The 23,704-nt window shown below is 37.7% G+C and overlaps 1 protein-coding gene across 2 annotated transcripts in view; it reads right to left on the reverse strand.

Moving 5' to 3' along the window:
* Window positions 1-23,704, reverse strand: part of erg (ETS transcription factor ERG) — a 102,798-nt gene that overhangs the window by 75,530 nt on the left and 3,564 nt on the right. For both annotated transcript variants that reach the window (XM_007247281.4, XM_015605342.3), the window contains exon 2: window positions 1,322-1,406. In XM_007247281.4, the coding sequence (XP_007247343.3) occupies window positions 1,322-1,369 (48 nt within the window). In that variant the 5' untranslated portion in view covers window positions 1,370-1,406. The remainder of the gene's footprint in view (window positions 1-1,321; window positions 1,407-23,704) is intronic.

Here is a 23,704-nt window from a genome sequence, read left to right on the forward strand (position 1 = left end):
AGCAGACATTCAGTAGCAGACATTCAGTAGCAGTAATTCAGCAGCAGACATTCAGCAGCAGTAATTCAGCAGCAGACATTCAGCAGCAGTAATTCAGTAGCGGATATTCAGCAGCAGACATTCAGCAGCAGTAATTCAGTAGCGGATATTCAGCAGCAGACATTCAGCAGCAGTAATTCAGCAGCAGACATTTAGCAGCAGAAATTCAGTAGCAGTAATTTAGTAGCAGTAATTCAGTAGCGGATATTCAGCAGGAGACATTCAGTAACAGTAATTCAGTAGCGGATATTCAGCAGCAGACATTCAGCAGCAGTAATTCAGTAGCAGTAATTCAGTAGCAGAAATTCAGCAGCAGTAATTTAGCAGCAGACATTCAGTAGCAGAAATTCAGCAGCAGTAATTTAGCAGCAGACATTCAGCAGCAGTAATTCTGCAGCAGACATTTAGCAGCAGTAATTTAGTAGCGGATATTCAGTAGCAGACATTCAGCAGCAGAAATTCAGTAGCAGTAATTCAGCATCAGATATTTAGTAGAAGACATTCAGCAAAAGATATTCTGCAGCACACAGTCAGTAGCAGACTTTCCATTCAGCAATGTATTCAGTAGCAGGCATCCAGTAGCTGATATTCAGCAGCAGATGTTCAGTAGTTTACAGTAAGAAAAGTAGGCTATAGGCTGACAACCTAAAATAGCATTAACACCCAATCAAACAGATACACAAATATACTGTCAAATTTTTAAACACACACACACACACACACACACACATACACTGAAGAAATCATGTCCACAAGTCTGAGCAGACAGAACTATATCAGACATAAAGCCAAACTGAGACAGGAATGGTAAAACCATCACACACACACACACACACACACACACGCACACACAAACATATAAAGAATGAACAGTGTCGTTCTACATCTGCTGTACTCCTCTGCTCCTACACTCATTCACAACATAGTGCTGGAAAGAGACAGAGACAGAGGGAGAGAGAGAAAGAGACAGACAGACAGACAGATAGACAGGCAGATGAGAGAGATGAGCAGTCTGGAGTTCTCGTCAGTTATCAGACTGTACAGTGTAAAGATCCTCTGTGTGTATGTGTGTAAGTTATATATATATATATATATATTTTTTTTTTTTTTTTTTTTTTCATGACAAAACTATCAGGGGTGATCTACAGGGGTCAGCAGGGGTAAGTGTTTTTTTTTTTACTGAAAGGGAAACACTTGGCTAAAACCACTAAAGGCTAAAAAAAAAAGTAGCGTATGTGGGCTGCTGCTGCGTGTGTGTGTGTGTGTGTGTGTGTGTGTGTACCTTATGACTGGATGTGGCTGGCTCTGGCTCTTTTCCAGTCTGGATCATTTCCCCTGGCAGACATCGAAGATCTCACAACCTCTGCCTGCAAGAACACACACACACACACACACACACACACACACACACATACGCATACAATGAGATATCCAATATTAATGTATTTGACACTGACAGTAAAGTGCAAAGCTCCCACATAACCCGATTCCATGCAACTGCACATCTTTTACGATACTGAACTGCAACCCAACTGCCAAGAAGCAGACTAATGGGAAACATCCTCTGTCCTAGAGGAGCTCCTTCTCTTTCTCTTTTCATGCTGGTTAAAAAACAATCAATTTGTATTTAAATTGCAATACTTATCTAAACATAATTTATTAATTGTGTTACAAAATTAATTGCACACTTTATTTATATAAATATAAATACATATTTATAATGGTGCATCCGTCAACCCTATTAAAAACTTTGGATGAACCTGGAACATATGGGAGAACAGATCTGGACAATAATTTAATATCACTAGAGCACCAGACTAACTTTTTTTCACAAACTGAAAATCATCTGCCCCAAAATATATTTCAGCTTTTTTTTAACATTACTGTTGAATTTATTTAATGCACACGAACGTGTACAACATTATTTTATTTAATTAAGATTTTAAGTGATAGACCAACACAAATTAGCACATAACTGTGAAGTGGAATGAAAAGGGTGCATGGTTTTCAGGGCACACCATCCCCACTGTGAAACATGGTGGTGGCAGCATCATGCTGTTTGGATGCTTTTCATCAGCAGAGACAACGAAGCTGGTCAGAGTAGATGTGAAGATGGATGGAGCAAAATACAGGGAAATCCTAAAAGAAAACCTCTTGGAGGCTAATAAAAAGACTTGAAACTGGAAGGAGATTCACCTTCCAGCAAGACAATGACCCTAAACATACAGCCAGAGCTACAGTTGAATGATTTAGATCAAAGAATGTTCATTACATGTAAATTCTAGTGAGCATTTGTAGCAAGACAGGAAAACTGCTGTTCACAGGCGCTCTCCAGCCAACGTGGCTGAGATTAAACTATTTTCCAAAGAAGAATAGGCAAAAGTCTCTAGATGTGCAAAACTGGTAGAGACTTTTCAGCTCTACGAAGTATTGGTTGGCTGAGTACTATTGTATGATAGACTTTTCAGATTTTTATTCAATTAACATTTCGAAAACCGTGCATCACTATTATGTGCTACTATGTGTTGGTTTATTATTTAAAATCTTAATAAAACAAATTTAATGGTTTTTACTTTATGGTTGTATGGTGACAAAATGTGGAAAAGTTTGAGAGGTATGAATACTTTTGAAAGCCACTGTATTTCTATTTTTCAAGTTGTTTGGACTGTGTTGACTATATGTAATGTAAGGTAATGTAATATTCAATTATAAGCAAAGATATAGAACAAAACTCTTATTGTTGAAGGGTGGGACAGGTAATGCCAATTGCTGTAAAAGTCACATGACTGTCCTTTTATGTCATTTTAAATAACAAGAGCCTTTTAACCCTTGTGTGGTGTTCGGGTCTGTGGGACCCATTTTCATTTTTCATCAAATGATACAAAAAAATATTTTTTCTAACTCAAACTCATTGGCATTGGCTCATTTTTTTGTGAAAAACATATATCCAAACACATTTTCGATAAACACACACTGTACCCCCCCCCCCCCCCCCCACACACATTTATATTACATACAGTATGTTTGGCCAAGGGCTAATAAACATTGCTTCATTTGTAAATTTGAAACTAAACACATTTTCTACTCAAATCTTGAGTTTAATTCATTTTCTTTTACATTTTATTAAAAAACTAATAAAAAAAGAGTAGCACTTTTTAAAAGAAATGTAACATAAGAAAGGTAAAGGGCAAATATTAACCATGTAAGCTGTTTATATTGCTTGCAATTTAGGTGAAGCAAGCATGTGTAAAGCATTTTAATATAAAATTGCTTAATTTTGCTGAATTAAATACAAGTAACAAAGTAAACGAGTAACAAAAATATGAACACCACACAAGGGTTAAAGGTATCTCTGTGTGTCTGTGCTAAATATTGCACTTGTTTGTTTTATTTGATTATTTATGTTTAGTTCAGTGCCAGACTGGTGGGGCTAATTCACCGTAGGCAGGGGGTAACAAGGTGAGAATGACGTTAAGAGTGTGAGTGTGTGTGTGTGGGGTGGGGTGGGGGGGGGGGGTGGTGGGTGGAGATGGATGGAGTTCAGTGGGGTGTGTACACATGGACGCAAGTTTGAAAAGTGTCTATTCATTAAAGCTCTCTCCAGGGAACTGAAGAAGCATTAAAGTGGGCGGGAACTGCAACGTCAGCCAGGTGATGTCATGAATGATGTCACAGACAGAGGTTCATCCAGCTCTCCTGTTTCTGTCTGTTCTTCTGCCCTGTCTCACTTTCTCTCTCTCTCTCTTCATGCTCATATTCCTCTTTCAGCTTCTCTTTCTGTCATGTTACTCTCTTGTTCTCTCTCTCTCTCTCTTTTTCTCTTTCTCTGTCTCTCTCACTCTCTTGTGGCGGGACATAAAAGAACAGAACCCCCATAAAATGCAGAATGAGTTAAATAAAAATTACACCCAGAGCATTCCAGAAAGACCACAGAACACAAAGAGCATTGCAGAACACCCAAAAAAACACAGACACCAGAGAACACAGAGCAAAAACAAATAACAAATATTAGGTCACACGAGAATACAACATAATAGAATACAATAGAAAAGAATAGAATAGATGAAAACAAAAGAACATGAAACAGAACAAAAAAATAAAGCAGAATTGAATAGAATTATCTAAATATTGTAGAATAGAACATAAAAGAATAACAGAATTGTAACAGTAATAGTAAACCAAATAGAACAGATTAGATAAAAAAGGCCACATTAAAATAACTTTGTATATTGGAAAAAAAATAAGGTAGACTAAATTATGATTGAAACAGAATGCAATCAAACAGAACAGAATAGAAATAAACAGAATAGATCAGAGCACAATTTAAGAAATCAGATTATAAGAAAATAGAATAGAATAAAACAACATAATTTAATAAAACAGAACAGAGTAGAATAGAAATAGAGGCAGAATAAAATGGAATTTAACACAACATTATAGAACAGAACATTATATTATGGAAAAGAATAAAGGATAATAGGACACAATAAAATAGAACAGAATAGAACAAAACTTAAAAGAATGTAATAAAAGAGAACATAACAGAATAGAATAGTTGGAAACATAATGGAAGACAACAAAATAGAGCAGAATACGATGAAATTTAACAGAAGATTATTATAGCATATAATAAAATAATAGGGGCTAATTACAAATAATAGAGCATAATAGAATATAAAATAATAGAACCAAATTTAATTTAGAACATAATATAATATAATGTAAAAGAATATTAAAGAATAGAGAAGATTAGAAGTGTTTTATTCTAATTAAGAATTTTAACCTGCTGTAGTAACTTTCATACCAAAAATACCAAATAAAAAAGTCACAAGAGTGTCAAAAATAAAAGTACTACAGCTAGTTTTTTGAGTAAAGCAATAAAAAGTTAATAAAAGAGTTGGTACCACTTTAAATTTGGCTCCTTTATAAAGGGTTTATAAATAGTTTATAAAGGAGTTTACTAATGGTTATCAATTGGTTATTAATTAAATGGTTATTAATTATAAAATAGTTGTAAATACTTTAAAAACATTAATAAGCACTTACAACGCATAAATAGAAAAACAACTGTGATAACTTTTTTAAACATGCGTTATAAAATAATACAGAAAGTAAAGTCAGTTTAGTAATTTAATATGTAATTATAGCTAAATGAATAAAGTTATTAACAGAAATGTTAATGACTGTGGAAAAGACACAGTAAGATGGTTAATTAATGCCCATTAATTAACTCTTTTGTAAACAATTCATAGACATTTTGTTAAGGAGCCTTATTTTAAAGTGGTACTAAACAGTGTACACTAAGGTAAGCTGGCTGTGGCTGTATCTGGAATTATGACATGCAACTTTTCCAAAACTTGTATATAGCAATCCATGTATACGTTGCTATGACCAATAATGTCAAAATACTGTTGATTTCATATCCAACCCTTCCTTATATAAGTTTGGAAAACGTGTAGCAAATCTTGACACCACTGTAGAAAATTCTGACCTTTGTGAATTACGAAATTCTCTGTGGCTTCTGAAAAATAAGGCTTAAAGGAGGACTGAAAAGGCAGCCCTGTCTGTCAAGACTTGAGAGCATTAAGATGTGATGCATAAACCAAATGGAAATATTTTGTTTATTACAAACAACACATGATAAATAGGAAAAATCTCTCTAGTAACAGGTTAATACTGTGATGATGTCATACGGCTGCAGCGGACTCAGTCCTACGGAAAATCATTAAAGTTTCCCTCCTGGGTAATGTCACACTGAATTATATTAGAGTTAATTTAGAAGCTTCACCCACTGGTTCTCTCTCAGAAGACAAGAAAGACAGAGAAAGAGAGAGAGAGAGAGAGAGAGAGAGAGACAGAGCACACACTTAAAGTGTTTCTATCACAAACTCCCCCTCCTGGGCCTGCAGGACATTGCATGTAGCAGGTTTATTGAACTGCCTGTATATTTATTACCTGTCTCTCTGTGTTCTGACCTCTGTCTGCTCAGATGAGGATTTTTACTAAAAAAACACTCCAGTCTGCAGTCTGACTCGTCCAGTGCCTTATAGACGTCTTTTTGTAACCTTTAGGACGGTAGCACCCAGGAGTAGAGCTGGTGACCCCTCTCCTAGCATCTGCCCCTGGGCCAAATTCTGCACCCCCGCCAGGAAAAGCACCCCCTCTCGGGAGCACGCACCCATGTCTTCTTAGACAGACAGACAGACAGACAGACAGACAGACAGACAGACAGACAGACAGACAGACAGATAGATAGATAGATAGATAGATAGATAGATAGATAGATAGATAGATAGATAGACAGGTATGTAGGTATACAGATAGATAGATAGATAGACAGACAGACAACAGACAGACAGATAGATAGATAGACAGACAGATAGATAGATAGATAGATAGATAGATAGATAGACAGACAGACAGACAGACAGACAGACAGACAGACAGATAGATAGATAGATAGATAGATAGATAGATAGATAGATAAACAGACAGACAGACAGACAGACAGACAGACAGACAGATAGATAGATAGATAGATAGATAGATAGATACGTAGATAGATAGATAGATAGATAGATAGATAGATAGATAGATAGATAGATAGACAGACAGACAGATAGACAGACAGACAGATAGATAGAAAGATAGATAGATACGTAGATAGATCGATAGACAGACAGACAGACAGACAGACAGACAGATAGATAGATAGATAGATAGATAGATAGATAGATAGATAGATAGATAGACAGATGCAGTGACTTTGTTGAGAAATCGCCTTTCGACCACCTCCTCTTGACTGCTTGACTTTATCTTTACTTAGAAAATGAAAATACCTAAGATATTTTTTAAGCTACACTGACTCGAAAAAACAGCGTATTTCTGCTTTTTCTTTTTGGGCAAATACACCTATTTTTGATATTGGATGGGTCTATCCCCCGGTTCCTACGCCAATGGTGAAATCGTTTGGAAATCAATGGGTGTAAGGTCGTCATTATCTGACTGGAGTGATGCAGTTAACCCCAATTAATACACTCAGCAAGTGCAATTGCTATGCTTTATCCACTGCAGTACAGTTTCACAAAAAAAGAGATCTGTGTAAAAACCCTGAGTGGGCAGTGCCTCCTTTAAAACCATAAAAAAATTCTACAAACACACATATACACACACACATGAGCCTGCAGCGTGTAACTATCCACCCACCCTCTCTATCCAAAATAAAGCGGTACTGCTTCTAACTCCACTCCAACCAAACCATAGAACTTTATACCTAAATTCTGTTACTTCTGGCCTCAAATGTGTCGACTGCAGTACAACAACATCCAACTACAACATCGCTCTGCTACAACACATATTTTATACAGAATCAATACAATTTATAGTTACTTAATTACATAACTGGAAAAACGAATAATTAAATAGAGAGTTACACAATAGGGACAAGTGTTTTGGGACACATGTTCATTGTTTTCCTGCTTTTGTTGGCATATATGTCTCTCTTGTCCATTGATTTGAAAGCATTGCTGTAAGGAGGATTTGATAGTATTGCATTAGATGGAAACATATAAAACCTTTTTAGTGATCAATGACAAATGAGACACCTTGATAAATCTTTAGAAATCACAGTTTTCATCAGCAATAACAACAGTGTGTGCTTTTTTTATTTAGAACTGTTAATCAGGTTTAAATGTCTTAAGCATTTTTAAAAATGTATGCTATTCACGTACATGACAACTTAAATAATTAGATAACAGCCAAAATCCATTTCAATCTGATTATTTGGAGCATGTAAACACACTCAATGTCCTTCTCAGAGAGTCTCAAATGTGGATTTCATCTTATATGCAGTTATAGTTTAAAATGCACAAATTAAATGTATTAAATAGTAATAAATAAATAAATAAATAAATAAACTAAATTAAAATAACAGCACTACTAGATTACTCAAATATTAAATGTAAATTGTTGCAATGTATTTAGACATTTAGACATTTAATAAAAGGATTTCATTGTGTGGCCTTCTGGTGATCACTGTGTGTAAAGATGCTCAAAAGAGGGAAAAGTTGAAATATATTTTTATTGTAATACAGACAGTTATTGCATATTATGGGTATGAATATGCTGTCTGATGCTTGGGATGCTGTTTTGTTTTAATTGTTTTGTTATAAGCCTTTGGCTTTTTCCCTTCCATTCATGGCAGAAAAGGACACACATTTTTTTTTTTACACATTTTAATCAATAAATGTTTATATTTAGGTAGAAAAGACAAGATTTGCTTCTATAGAAAGAATTTAGAAAAATTTGAGAGGCGAGAATACAGCAATGCTCATAGTAATTCCACATTATAATGTGTTTTACTTATTACATAATGAGATAAATCAAACTTAGAGACAATGAGTAACTAACAAAATAAGCAAAAGCTGTTTTTAACAAAATCTATCAAATGCACAACTAAATAAATCATCCGTAATTATTTTAAAAAGGAAAGGAAAAAAGAAATCACTGTTCTGCTTAAAATGTAATTTTAGGCCCAGAGTTGCGTCTGAATTAAGTTAAAAAAAGGCTTTAACATTCTTTTTAAAAATTCCACATGACAATATGTCTTAGTTATTTCGTTATGAGGTGAAATTACTGCCACAGCCATTTATTTCCATACAGTGGGTCTCTCAGAACAGCAAAATCAAGCAGTCCTCTGACTCAACCCCTATTAGGCCATTTTGTACCTATTTAAGTAAGTTAAATAGACTTATTTATGAAATATCCCACCCACGTGCACATAAACTGTCTGACCTATTAAACAAAGGCTTTATTTTTACGATACAGGAATACTAGGTTGAACTGCCCACGTTGGGCCTAATCACAAGACTCTATTTCAGTTAGTTAGAACATTCATAATGATCATTTATGGAGTTTTTTTTTAGCTGTAATGCGGTAAGCATGCTCGCGTTGTGTGTGCTGCGTGTACAAGTGTGTGGTCTTATCAGACTCCTTTAATAGTCCTTAAAGAATTACGCCACTTAGCATATTTTCGGCAAATTACCCACATATGGTTGTGTGGAACGCCGCGGATCGTATTCCACTCTCTCCAAAAGCTGCGTTAGCGTCTGTGTGTGTTGGGCCCCTTTCTCTGAATGCAGTAGTGGTGTGTGCGGTTGTATCATATGTTTCCCTGTATACTTCCGCAGGACCAAACACTCTCCTCCGGTGCCTGTGAACATCCAGGGCTCGGATATTAAGATAGTGAGGTCCTACAAGTACCTAGGTGTCCACCTTCACAACAAGCTGGACTGGACTGACAACACGGCTGCTCTCTACAGGAAAGGTCAGAGCAGACTGCATCTCCTGAGGAGACTCCGGTCCTTTGGCGTGCGGGGGACACTACTGAGGACCTTCTTTGATGCCGTGGTGGCATCAGCCATCTTTTATGGAGTGGTCTGCTGGGGCAGCAGCATCTCCACCGCTGACAGGAAGAGACTGGACAGAATCATCAGGAAGTCCAGCTCTGTCCTGGGGTGTCCTCTGGACCCAGTGGAGGTGGTGGGAAACAGGAGGATGAGGACTAAGCTTAACAACATGCTGAAGAACCTGTCCCATCCCATGCATCACTCTCTGACAGCACTGAGCAGCTCCTTCAGTACCCGGCTGCTGCACCCACGCTGTGTGAAGGAGAGATACCGCAGGTCCTTCGTTCCACACGCCATCAGACTTTACAACACACCGCGCTCCCAGTAAACACTAGTTTACTATCTCAGGACTTCATACAAACCTACATACTACTCTGTAGCTGTAATGCTTACCGTTTGCAATATCCATCTCACTACGAGTACTGTGATCATCATTTGTGCAATTTATTTAATGTGCAATATTTGTTTTTCTCACTTTTGTTTTTATCTATTATTTATTTGATATTTATTCACTATTACTCTTGTGCAATAATACTGGTCCACCCTACCATAATCATATCTCTATGCACTAGATGTATATATATATTTTTTTCTTTTACTATATATAATTTTTTAAACTCTTTATATATTTTCCTACAATAGGTTTTCTGTATATATAGATTTATCATTATTTGTATTTACCTTTTCCTGACCTGTTTCTCTGTCCTTTACTCTGCACTGCTGTAACATGGTAAATTTCCCCATTGTGGGATTAATAAAGGATTATCTTATCTTATCTTTATGCCGGCTACAGACGAGTGACAGCAGTTATAGTCCAACTGTAACCCTACAGTGGAAATTCCTCTCAAACGCTGCACATCTGGGAGAGATGCAGACATGCACATGTGAACATGGACTCCACAGCTAAGCTTATGATCCACGCTTGAGTAGCAGCCCTTCAGCAAACCAGGCTTAAGCACTACTTCAGTGTTTTTCAGCCTAATCTCGATCTGCCGCCCTGGGCGTCTGAATTAAATAAACATGATGGAGCTTTTTTCCAGCTGAGGTGGGGCTCAAAACCTTAGTGTTTCAACAAATTACACTCATCATCAAAACACAAATAGCTGGACCCAGAAGTAAGTGTGGGATTGCAATCCTATTCAGTAGGGGTGTCAGGATTTCAATACTTTATCGAAATCGATCGAAATTATGTCATGGTCTTGAGCATCGACGATCCCTCCCTCTAAGCTACGCAAATGGCGCAGCACACTGTAGGCGACGCTGCAGACACTGTGACTGCTGAAAGAGCAGCTCTTTCTCCAGAGAATGTGGACATTCTCATCTTCTTAAATAAAAAACTTTAAAATTTTATAAAAATAACAGTTGTTTTGTCTAGCCTCAAACATGTTAAAAAAGTTTTGGTTCCCTAAGGAGCATCTTTCCCTCAGATAAAGTTAATAATGCATCTTTGTTAAAGAATAAACTTGTCATTTTCAGGGAGCAAAAAAGTCTTAAAGTCTTATTTTTCATGTTTAACTGTTATAGTAGGATAGAGTTCAGTTTTTTAAAGCTCTAATTGTTCTATTATTTTGTGCATGACTGTTCCCGTATTTTTTATTCTATTATTTATTTTGTTATGTTGCACATTGCTGTTTTAATAGTGCACACTGATTCTACCAAAAAAAAGCCACTAGATGGCATTACATATATATCTTAATTAAATTATTTAAATTTGACCATTAGTGCCTAATGTGGTGTATTACAGATCACTTGTATCACTTTGCATCACCTATATCAAGCCCACCTTTTGAAATAAGATATTGTAAATTTGATGAATCAAACCAATGACTGACCATAGACTAATCTAAAACTGACATAGGCCTCTCTGCTGTAAATAAAAGAAAAAAAAAAAAAAAAACGAGAATCGAATCGTGACCCTAAAATCGGAAATAAAATCGAATCGAGGATTTAGAGAATCGTGACACCCCTACTGTTCAGAGGGAAGATAAAGATTACCAGGAACAATATATTATTAAAGCTTGAAGTGGAGTTGTAGAGGTTCCTAATGGTGTCCTATGATAATCCATCCCTTGCAACTCATATATTTTTGCAAGATTTCAGCAGAAGCAAGAATACACTGCCAATATCAGTCTAAATTTTAACCATTTATTGGTCACTGTGGCATTTGCCTTCTTTTTGTGTAATATCCCAACACTTCCTTCTGGGTGCAAATATTTCTTTGATGATGAGTGTATTGTATATTGTCACTGTCCAATGAAAAAAAGGATCTTCAAAACAGCAATTGAAGTCAATGTAAAAACAAATTTCATCCCATTTTCTCTCCAATTTACAAGGCCAATTACCCAACCCATTTATTAGAATAAATTGTTAAACAAAGCCACAGTCTTAAGATTATTTTGTTGAAACAAGTTAAAGCCCTAATCTAATAGGTCTGTATTATCCAAATTTAGAGAAAATAAGTCAGAACTTACACAAAAAAGAAAAGATAAATAAATAAAGCCAACTTTAATGAAACAAGTAACTATTTTGACTAAATCTGAGTGTCCTTCGGAAAATGTGCCCTTACTTTGACAATATAAGTGAACCTTTACTCAAAAATACATAAGTCAATATTTTTGTCAAAATAATTAAATAAGAAGCCTTAATTACAACAAAATAAAGCACTGTTTTATTGACAGACAGAAGGAAAATATGCAGTTGTTTAAATTCCTGTGTGGCAGAATTGTGTTTCAGTTTGATTTTATGGAAGAATTTTAAAATAAAACAAAATATGTATAGTTACAATTTTATTACACTTGTGCTCACACAGTTATATAGGCAACACTCAAAGTTGATTTGTTGTCATAAAGAATGGAGTGTTTACCGCTTATGACTGTCACTATTTACCTGATTTCTCTTAATCATATACAACTGGAGGAGTCGAGAGATACTCGATCCACATGCCTATACCGGTAACAAATTACTCATTTTCCCCTCAGAGAGAACCAACTGCAACTATTTTACAGCTTCGTTTGCAAAGTCCTTCACAAAATATTCATAAAAATGTTCTACAAACACATGTGCTTCACATAAATGTGCACCCGCTGAATTGCTCAACTCATCAGTGGATTCTATCACAGCTGTGTTTTGAGTTAACAGGCTTTTCTGATCTTTTCAGAATAGAAATGTGAACGAGCATCCCATTTTAAAACTACCTGCTCTGGCTAAAAAGAGGTTTCTACCCAACTTCTTTGAGACCTAACAGGTTGTCAGACTGATAATAGAACAGAGTCTGAACTGTTTAACATCACAAATGATTTAATAGCCCCTGCTGATTCAGTTGATGGCTCCATCTTGCTTTTATCAATACTTATGTGGCTTGCCTCTTAAATCTTATGTAGGATATTGGTGATTTGTTTTCCTTTGCCTTTCTGGTCACCTGTGGTGACCCTCTAGGCTCTGTGTTAGGCCCAGACTTATTTAAGCAATAATACACCAAAGGGAGTGATATAACATGTAATATTAGCACTGCTGTGCTGCAGTCATAGGCACAAGGGCGCAGGCCTCGAGTGTATTGTTGCAATTTTACCACAGTTCTGTTATTGCTGTTAATTGAAAGATTTTGAGTTAAAGAGGAGGAGAAAATATGATCGCGAGTTAAAATAGTTCCATCCATCCACTGTTTGGATTGAAAGTGCTGCAATGTTGCTAGATTACCTGTTGTAACAGCCAGTATTTAGTTATGTGTACACTGTCCCATGGTCCTTTATTTTGCTTATTTTATTTTCATGCATTTGGTGTCTACTTTGTTCATGTAGGAACTAATAAACGAGTGAAATAACGCCAGAGTGAGTCAGATTGTCTCATCTGCCCCAGTGTGCTTCGTGTTTCACCTGCTCCTGAACAGGAACTAAGAAGATACCAAAAGCACATATAGTATACCGTGTTTCAATAACGGCTCCTTTATGCCTGCAAGTCTCCCGTTCTCCAAAATGAGACACAAACGCGCATGCAGGCGACACAAACCTTTTTACCCAATCACGTAAGAGAAAGAGAAGGAGAGGGAGAGAAAGACGCTCCCCTTGGGTTCATATTCTGTTCTCTACAAAGAGTCAGCCAATCAGTTTTTAGTGTGGTTGGGCAGTGTTTTTGCACTCAGTAAGTAAGAGAAGGAGCATCACATATCCCATCAAAACTCATTTCACCTCTGAATTCACTAAAGTATATCGATGTCTGTTAAAAATTAAAATATTAAAGATCTTGCCTGCTATACAGTTTGTAATATATACAATTGCCAAAACTTACAGTTCTATTATCCTTTAGCTCTATTTGAGTAATATTTTAATTCATATTATGGCAAGAACTACTCAACTAAATAAATAGAAAAATTCTTTAAAAAAAAAAAAAAAGATAAAGAAATTTTAAATCCTCTAGTGCAGTCGCAAAGACCGTCAAACATTATGATGAAACTGGCTTTTATCAGGGCTGCCCCAGGAAAGGAAGAGCAAGAGGTACCTCTGTTGCACAGGATAAGTTCATCAGAGTTACCAGCCTCAAAAACTGCAAGTTAAGAGCTTAACCCCAGATAAGAGCACCTAAATGCTGCACAGATTACAAAAAAATTTTAATTAAAATATTATCTTCGTATTCACCAATATTAGCATCCCAACTTCCATTTGGCTTCCATTTCAATTTAGAATTATATTTAAAGCTCTAAAACGCTTATAAAACACTAAACTGGCTGGCTCCCATTTATATAGCTTTCAGATACACATGCCACCAACAGCCTTGAGATCTGCTCTCTGTTTATAAGGGTTCTTGGGCTTAAAACAAACTAAAGAGTAGCTCTCTCTATGGCCGCCCCAAAATGTATATATATAAAACCTCACACCTCGGATGAGCATTTAAAATATCTGAATATCTAAATAGCAATATGAATTCGCATGGTGCATTATTAATTCTCTTTTAACTTATTTCAATTTGTTACAGAAAAAGAAATATTTACTTACTACTACGCATGCAGTAGATCAGGATGAAAATTCTGTACTGCTACTGTGAAGTGTGTGTAGTTCAGGAGTCCAGCAGAAGAAGAACAGGGTGGTGATACCTTAAGCCTACGGTTGCTGGCTCACTCTGATCACATAGTTTCCCTGATAGTCATGGTACTTTCACCAACAATCTCACCAAAATGGGTACAGGACTATAATAACAGGTCTCTGCCTTTACGCACCCAGTTACACTTCTCTGCTTCTAGCATGAAGTATGATTGGCAAAAAAATGTATTGCTAATACTAACATGATGGAAATAGAATACTGTATATATATAGAAACTGTTTGACCCATAATATCGGATCAATTTGACGACTGTTTTATTGGTATTACCAGCCATATTTGTTGCAGCACTCAAACTTACAATCAACAGCCATTTTTTACCTTAATATAAAGGATTAAAGAGATTATATATCAAACAACTTCAACAGCTTGGTCCTACTCTGCTGGGAAATCTTTAAAAAATTCTGCTCGCCCCATTTTCACACATATGATTGCCAGGTATAGAACACAATAGCAGACAAAGAGCTATAGCAGCCATGGAAGCCAGCAAACAAACTGTTTTACCAGAACAGCATTAGGTTCTAACCGCCTTAAAAAGTCTTGGCATGCATTTGAAAAGACTATTTTTTCCTTAGCAAGTAAGCAATGGCTGGCTAATCATAACTTAAGTAAATAAAACTAATAACTATAATTCTTAAAAATAAAAAAAAAAACATTTTCTTTAAAAGTGAAACGAGCACTGGATGTTAATCTACAAAGATTTCGCAACTGAACATCTAAGTAAAGCGCTTCATTTTACTTACAGTAAGTTTAGATGGCCAGTATGTAAGCTGGATTAGCAGCAGTGCTAGCTGAGTGTTTCGATAAGCCAGAGCGCTATCAGCTAGCGGTTCGTCCCACGTAGCTTGGTTTAACACAGTAAACACAGGCTACAGTCCGATATACTCCCTCTGAAGAGCAAAAGAGCTAGCACTGCGGTTAGCAGCTAATGCTAATACTTCTCCAGCCTCAATGCTGGAGAAACTTCACTGAAATGCTGTGCTTCATCAAAGGCTTTACTGCTCCTTACAACCTGACTGGGTGAAGGTGAAGGTTAAGGTGAAGATCAGCACAGCTGTTAACTAAAAGCCATTCTAAGTGACTCTACCTCATAAAACTGACTGAGAAAATCCACCCAATATATGCAAAACTGCCATTAAAACAAAAGAAGCTACTTTAAAGATTCTAAAATATAAAACATATTCTGATTTAGTTGTTTTTTGTTCACAAAATAATTTCATTCGTTTTTCTAAATAGTTTGGATGTAGTATTAATCTACAATGCATAAACATTTTAAACAATAACACCAGTCAATAATACATTTTGACTAATACTGAATATACAAACTTCACGTGTTTTTTTTTTTAATAGTGTGCAAACAATAAAAACACCAACAACATAAACGTTGGATACAATTACCTCTGTTTCATCAATCTGGCAACCCATGTGAGCTTTATATCTGGAGAAGGGTGGGCGAAACAGACAACTCTCCCAGTGTTTGAAATTGGCTGCTGTAGCTATTTCACACAATCATTCTAAATTAGTACTGATTGTTGCTTTACTCAACTATGGTGGGCCTTTTTTCCCCACTTGATATTAAAGTGTGAGCTCTTTTGTACTAGATAAACAGAGAACAGAGACATTTGACACATGAGACAAGCTATAATTTTGAAATACATCCTTATTACTTACTTTATTAATTTATTTGTTTATTTGTTTTGTTGCTTAGTAAACAGTACAAGTGCACTATGAGTTAAAAAGATCTAAAATAATATGATCACTACTCCACCAAACACATCTACTGGAGTCAACCACAGACCTCCCTTGTGTGTAGTACTACAAGAGAACAAATACATGAGAATACAGCATAATGACTTTATAGAGCAAAAAGAGAAAGGGAGGTCTCAGCAGCTCCGATACACACACAAACACACACGCACACACACACACACACACACACACACACACACACACACACACACACACACACACACACAGACAGAGAGCTCCATCGGCTGCCGATGCTGGCCGGGCCTTGCGAGAGAAAACAAACACAAGCAGCAACAAACCTCACTGCTGTTTTCTCGTCACATTTCGCAAGAGATCCTAGATGGGAACCCGCAGCCAGAATGAGACTCCAGGAAAAACAGCTTTGTGGCCAAATGTATTCAGTTATGGCTGAGAAGGCTGCAGTGTTACTGTCTGGGAAGCTCACCTCTCCCTGTCACTGAGACACTGGAACGCTCTGCCTCTGACTGCTCAGCCAATTGCAGTCAGGTACAAAGAATGCTTAAATCGACTGAAACGTCAGCTGATATCAACTCGTTTGCAAATCAACTCACACTTTAGCTCTAACTGTATCTCAAATGAGCAAAACAAAGCCTTAAGTCAACTCAAACCCTTACTAAAATCTACTTAAATATTCAGACCAAACTGTGAGCGTGAAATCCACTTAAACTTTTTCCGTTTGCATCAAGTGTGTCAAACTCTTGACACTAGATTAACTGAAACCTTACCTTAAATCTAAGCTTATGCTAATGTTAACTCAAATTTCAGTTTCAGTCAGGTTAATTTTAAACTCAAATCTATTCAAAACCTAAGAATGTGAAATTGACTTTGGGTAAAACATGATAAAAACGTAATAACCTTTGTTGAATAGCCCACCTCAGTTCTCCTGCAGCTTTCAGAGATACAGCAATTTTATTCCGTTTGTCCAATCACCCTTTAGACTGGGTGATACAGGGCTTATTCTTGCCCCTGCAGGTACATTGGTTTTTCCACCACTATGCAGGCTCAAAGTAGCTCCACTGCTCGTTGGTAGAATTTGAAGAGCCCTGACTTTTTGAAACAAGGCATTAATAACTTTAAGAGTGCAAAAGTAGTTTAGTATAAAAACACTGTTTACCACCTTTAAGATGGGCGCTGCCATCTTAAAGTAAAGTTATGATCAGTAGAGTGATTAGCATTTAATGTTGCAGCCTGAAAAGGCACAAACACAAACCATTCTGTCTTTTTTCTATTCGTCATTTCCTCTGTTATGCCGGCTAAAGCTGCAGTCCGAGCACAGCACACATCCCGGCAACACCTTCTTCACGTGTACAGCATGTACTTCCGTCAACATTAGGTGCTCGTCACTGTACTTGACATTTCTAATTGACAATTCCCTGCCAAGATAGCAATGGACGTCTGACTGTTGACGTCTATTTAGGTTGAACTTAGTCAGTGGCGTACCACCACGCTATTCTAATGAACGGCATCAGTGTGTTTCTGCCACCATCCTGGCAAATCGAAACATAATTATTCTAAATATATGGTTTCTGGTAGGTCATCCTGGGTTTTTGTTTCTTGCCGTGATTGCTTTTATAGGTTATCTGAGCAACTGAAGCGCTGCTAATGATACTGATACAAGAGTTACTGCAAACATGGAGATATCAGCACAGCAAACCCAGTCTTCATCTGCTGGCAAGCTAACAAAGAGCATGACAGAGCTATTATTATTATTGGTAAAATCTTCAGATTCCTTCGCTCTGAAAGGAGATGCCACCACTATGCACGTTTATTGGAGCAGTTAGCAGGTTTGCCCAGTGGTGACTGGAGCTGCTACTGCCACACACACACACACACACACACATATATACACACACACAGCCTGTCTGAGCTAATCAGCCATCACCTTCTCCCAGACACACAATCACTCCGCCAGCACTTTAACATGTGATAAAGACTTTAACAGGTAAAGCCTGGCCTGTAAATCTGCTCGTTATTGGAGTCCCCCCACTCACACGTGCACACACACACACACAGACACACACACACTGCTCCATCCACACTGCTCTTTAGCGGTTCAGGCACCTCTCGGAGTGTGTGTGAGCAATCAGGCGCGACAGTGCCCTGAGCAGGAAATCTAAAATTAGTTTTTACTGCCTATAATAGAAGATTTACAGGATGGTTTCATTTGCAGTCTCCAGGCGCACAAACTGTAGCCGGCAGAACAAAAACATCGTAACTGGCCGACGCTAATCAAAGCATCCAGCCTGACACGCTGCAAACAATCCACACGTCTATTGAAGTAAACAGAAAGAGTGTGTGAATCATGTGGGAATCAAATGGGAATCGTGTACACTGTAGATTGGCCAATCAGTGTTTGGGTACAATACAATACAGTGGTCATTCAATACCAATCAATGGAGACGCTGGATTCCACATTAACCTTTCCAGGTAATCTTGGTAAGGGAACATCATGCATATCTTCTGTAATGCTCCTGTATGGTATGTGCTTTATTTTCTGGAATAAACTACATTTTAAACACTGTGGAATAAGCTTGAGGACAAGCTTTAAGAGTCTGTTAAGAGTCTTATATTGCACTAAACTTACTTGTAAATTTGTGAATGTAAATTTTTCCTAGCTTTCTACTGCTGTACTTATTGTCATGACTAAATGTGGTCTGCACTGTTTGTGATTAGTTCCATTTGTTTGCTCTGATGTGTTCTGATACTCACTGTACTGGGATTGATGATGTACCCTCAAGAGGGGTATCTGGTTAGAGGCCAGCATCTCTGGCTGGTAGGTACTCACCACTGCAGACTGAATGCTGTAAGACCAGCATGGGCTCAGGCAATCCAGAGGGGCCACGGCCATTTTTGTACAAGAGACAAATGCGCCACCATTACTGTACTTATAATGACAGACATATATACTGTACATAGATTTCGCATAGCCTATCCTCTGGCCCCGGCTGCAACGCCAGGAGGCAGGCTATGCATGAGTCTACGTATGAGCCTGGATAATGGTGGAAAATGCGATTTATTGGGGCAAATTATGCCCGCTGTGCTATTCATCAAATAGTCAATCAAAAAGTACTTTTTATCAATTTTACTACACCAAAAGTTCAATTTACACTGGAGTTCTCCTTTAATAAGGATAAAAAAGAGCCAATTATAGGCATTTTGCTTCCTATGTATAGGTGCAGCCACCAGTGAAAGTGTTAAGATTTGGAAGGTTGCTGCCCATTGCCATTTACTAGAGGGAACAATCCTTGTTGTTTCATCATCAAGTGAGGGCGGAGTTACAGACGCAGCAGTATCACTGCATTTGCAACCTCTTGAGGGTACACTGGCCAGGTTAGGAACAACAAAAGTGTAATTTATCTGCAGAAAAGGGTCACTGTTGGACCATTTGGAAGTAAATCTTCTGTTTTAGCCAAATGCCACATTACGAATATCTGTGGAAATGTTTGTATATATAAAAGCACAGCCTGAAATTCAATTATGAGTAAAAAGGGTTAGAAAAAGGTCATGTAAAATGAATTATGAAGGTTATTTTGGTACGTAAACCCACAAAAATGCCAGAAGTGGACCTCACGGTGAAAAAATAAATATATAAAATATGGGCCTTTTAAAATCATCCACAAACACTTAGAGACGAACCAACCTGAGCATGCAAGTGCTCAAGCAGATGCGAAGAGAGTGCTTGTGGATGCTCGTGTAAAATCCACGCGCAAGCACACACACACACACACACAGCCGGTTTCAATTAGGCAGCAGGGCTGCTGTGTGCACACGCCAAGTGTGGGGTTCACCACTTCATTCCTTTCCCCTGCTTCAGGCTTTATGGCCACTCTGGACGGCTCCAGCGCCATTCCTGGGTTTTATACGGTAGCTGTTAGCATTCTAATGTGTCAGGGTGTGTTCGGCTCGGCGGGAGTGACACTGACCAAAGAGACACACACACAACACAGGGCACAGCCACACACAACATAAGACATATAAACAACCCCACACACTACAGGGCACAGGCATACATAATATAAGGCCTAATATCGCTCATCAGCTGATTTTATTGCAGCAGTTTCCATCTTCCAGCAATGGATATTAGCTCAGGAGACTCATGACCTGCTGTTGTCACCACTGTAAATTAAATAATAGCTGATAATAAATGTCTTTCATAAAGCAGCTGCAAACTAGATCCACTTTAAAAGGCGGTTCAATATTTCCTCTGCAGCGCAACTTGGCATATTTCAGAACGTTCCCAGAACTGGTGACTAGTGCTCAGCAGGACTGTTATGGTTATAAAAGGTTCAAATAATTGATTTTTCATTTGTTTTTATTTTGGTTTTTTAGGTGTTTCTTTCATTTCAGTAATAGTTTCGTTAATGATAATAAATGCCCTGGAAACACGGTGTCATGCCTGGCGCTAAAAGCGCTCCTATCTCTCCCACACACTTAGTTCTGCCTGCAATCTGCAGCCTCCGGACTACATTGCCTAGGATGCACCACACACCGGCATTACACCCAATCCTGATCACATGACACGGCACATGACACTTCCAGGAAGTAGATCACCTGAGTTCTAGCCACATAATTGAGCCATATAAAGGGGCTCAGTTGCTCTCAGTAAGTGCTGAGTATTGACGGTTTATCCTTGCACAATGCGTTACCCTATTGCCTGTGTTACTCTGATATTGCCTTGCTGTGTTTGATCTCTGGACTGTTTATTAACCCTGGTATGTTATCTCCTTGTTGCTGCTGTTCACCAATATTGACCTTGCTTTGTCTGACCACCCCTTTGTCTTGTATTTTAATTAATAATGTCTTCTTTGATTTGCATCTGCGAGTGTCTGAGACCTGCTCAATTATGACACTTGGATACACACCAGTGAATAAAGCATACAGGAACAGCGTGCACAAATAAATAGTCAATGTAAAAGACAATATAAACATTGCACTGCATGGAACATTTTTCAAAGAGGTAGTAAATATCTAGATAAATTACCAATTTAAACTTAAAAAGTTGATTAACTCAAACGTGCATAGTACACCTGATAACATTCTCACCACAAATAAACTGCTGCCGAGTTTGTTGGGGACTGGACCGAGATAACCTCCTCTCTAGGGTCTCTAAACAATTGTTTAAGTCAAATTGCCTCCAAGGTTAAAATGGGTTACATGGTTTATTCCATCATGGCTTTTAATAAAATGCATTATCTTAAATATCAATAATTACATAAAAATGACATTTCAATGATTTTATCTGCATGTTTGTATTATATAAATATTTAGGGTTTTTTATGATAGGACTCAAGAACCAAAGCAATCAGAAAAGTAATTACAGTAATAATTACAAAAATAAACTTGCAAGCAAGTTTGTGACAAGGTCTTGTTGCATGAAGAGGAAAACTCGGGTATTCACACAGAAGATGCTCCCGCTACTTTTAAGTCGTATGTCTGGATGCACTTTGGCTTCCCAGTGGAAACAATGAATGATTTTGTGAAATAAAACTTTTAAAGTAATTTAAAATTTTTGAACTTTTCTTTAAAATATTTAAAAATCTTGTCTCGTCTCATTCTCGTGAACCCGGTATCATGTCTCGTCTCGTCTCGTGAGATGAGTGTCTCGTCACACCCCTAGTAACTACTCATACATAACAACTAACACAAACACTGCTTATTCAAAGTTTCATCAGCATGACTAGCTAGCTCTGTCTCGCCCAGGTTACAAGTAGTGTAGATACCATGCAGTGGAAAATGCCGTAACAGGCTTGTGTTGCACAATCGCTAACCTTTTCCGTGACTCTATTTAAAGCTGGCCTCGATTTCTCGAGCATTAAGTCAACTCATTTAATCCCTAAACAGTGTAAAAAACTTTTAAGTATCTGAAAATGTCATCACCTCAATTATAACCAGGACCAAATTCCTTGCACCGTCTATTTTCTAAATGACGCAGTGCAAAAAACATTCCGATTATGGAGAGAAGAAGCCATGTGTGACAGAATTATTGATATCTTAAAAGACAGAAAATGTGGAAGGGAAATGGACAAAATATTTTTTCATTATCCTCCCTTCTTTAGCTCGGCCAGATCTGAGATAACTGCTGGGCCAAGAGCTAATCGAAAAGTCGTGAAATGAGAAGGAGAGAGAGCGGAGAGTTGGCTCTGCTTCTAGATTCGCCTTTCTGAGCTGATCCGTTACCAGGTCCTTCAGTACAACTTCAGTCTCGGTCTGATCTCAGATCAGTGTTGGAGACTGTGGCCAATTTCTGAAGGACACACAGACACCAGATGCTGAAGAGAAACTCTCCAGTACATCAGTCAACATGACAGCCCACGACAGCAGTGCGTTTATCTAAAGACGGTATGAAACCACTTTCTCTTCTCCAGTACTGATACTGAAACCTTGGACTGATACCAATTTTTTTCTTCAAAAAGTTTTAAAGGGTGCGTATCAGGTAATCTTTTTGTTGTTGATTACATTACAATTTAAACATTGCTAAACATGCTGCTTAGAGCCAAGCTGTGATGGCTATGACTTAGTTAGAGAATCTTCAAAACAGCAGGTCTTGTGAGGAGTTCCTGGTATGCAGTGGTTAGAATGTACCAAAAGTGGTGCAAGGAAGGACAACTGGTGAACCAGTGACAGAGGTCATGGGTGACCAAGGCTTACTGGCTTCTTTCACTGAAGGGTACTGAACAAGACTGGGCACAGAGGGTAACCGCACCAGTAGCTTTTCCCCACAAACATGAAGCCCACTTTTTTCTGATTAGCTAAACATACTTAAGGCCACAAAAACATTTGATGGGTGATCTTAATGACGTAGGGATTAGAGCAGGGGTTTCCAAACTTTTTTTGTTGGGGGCCACAGACTCTGTAATAAAACAAATAATGAAATATACCACTTTAAATAATACTTTTTTCCTGATTATTTCATTTACACACCATTTTACATGACTAACTATCTTTATCTTTGACAGTGTTGTGTAAACTAAGATTTTTCAAATTGATGTTTAATTTCATGATGTCTCTTAATATAAAACTCCTTAATTACGGCAACTTTTAGACTCTTTGGCCCTTTTTTCTGTGCTAGAAATGCACACCCTCTACGCTTTTAGACTCTTTGGCCCATTTTTCTGCGCTAGAAATGCGCACCCTCTCTGCTTTTAGACTCTTTGCCCCGTTTTTCTGCGCTAGAAATGCGCAGCCTCTCTGCTTTTAGACTCTTTGCCCCGTTTTTCTGCGCTAGAAATGCACACTCTCTCCGTTTTTAGACTCTTTGCCCCGTTTTTCTGCGCTAGAAATGCGCAGCCTCTCTGCTTTTAGACTCTTTGCCCCATATTTCTGCGCTAGAAATGCACATTCTCTCCGTTTTTAGACTCTTTGCCCCGTTTTTCTGCGCTAGAAATGCACACTCTCTC

The sequence above is a fragment of the Astyanax mexicanus genome, chromosome 20 (genome assembly GCF_023375975.1).
Source record: "Astyanax mexicanus isolate ESR-SI-001 chromosome 20, AstMex3_surface, whole genome shotgun sequence".
Lineage (NCBI taxonomy): Eukaryota > Metazoa > Chordata > Actinopteri > Characiformes > Acestrorhamphidae > Astyanax > Astyanax mexicanus.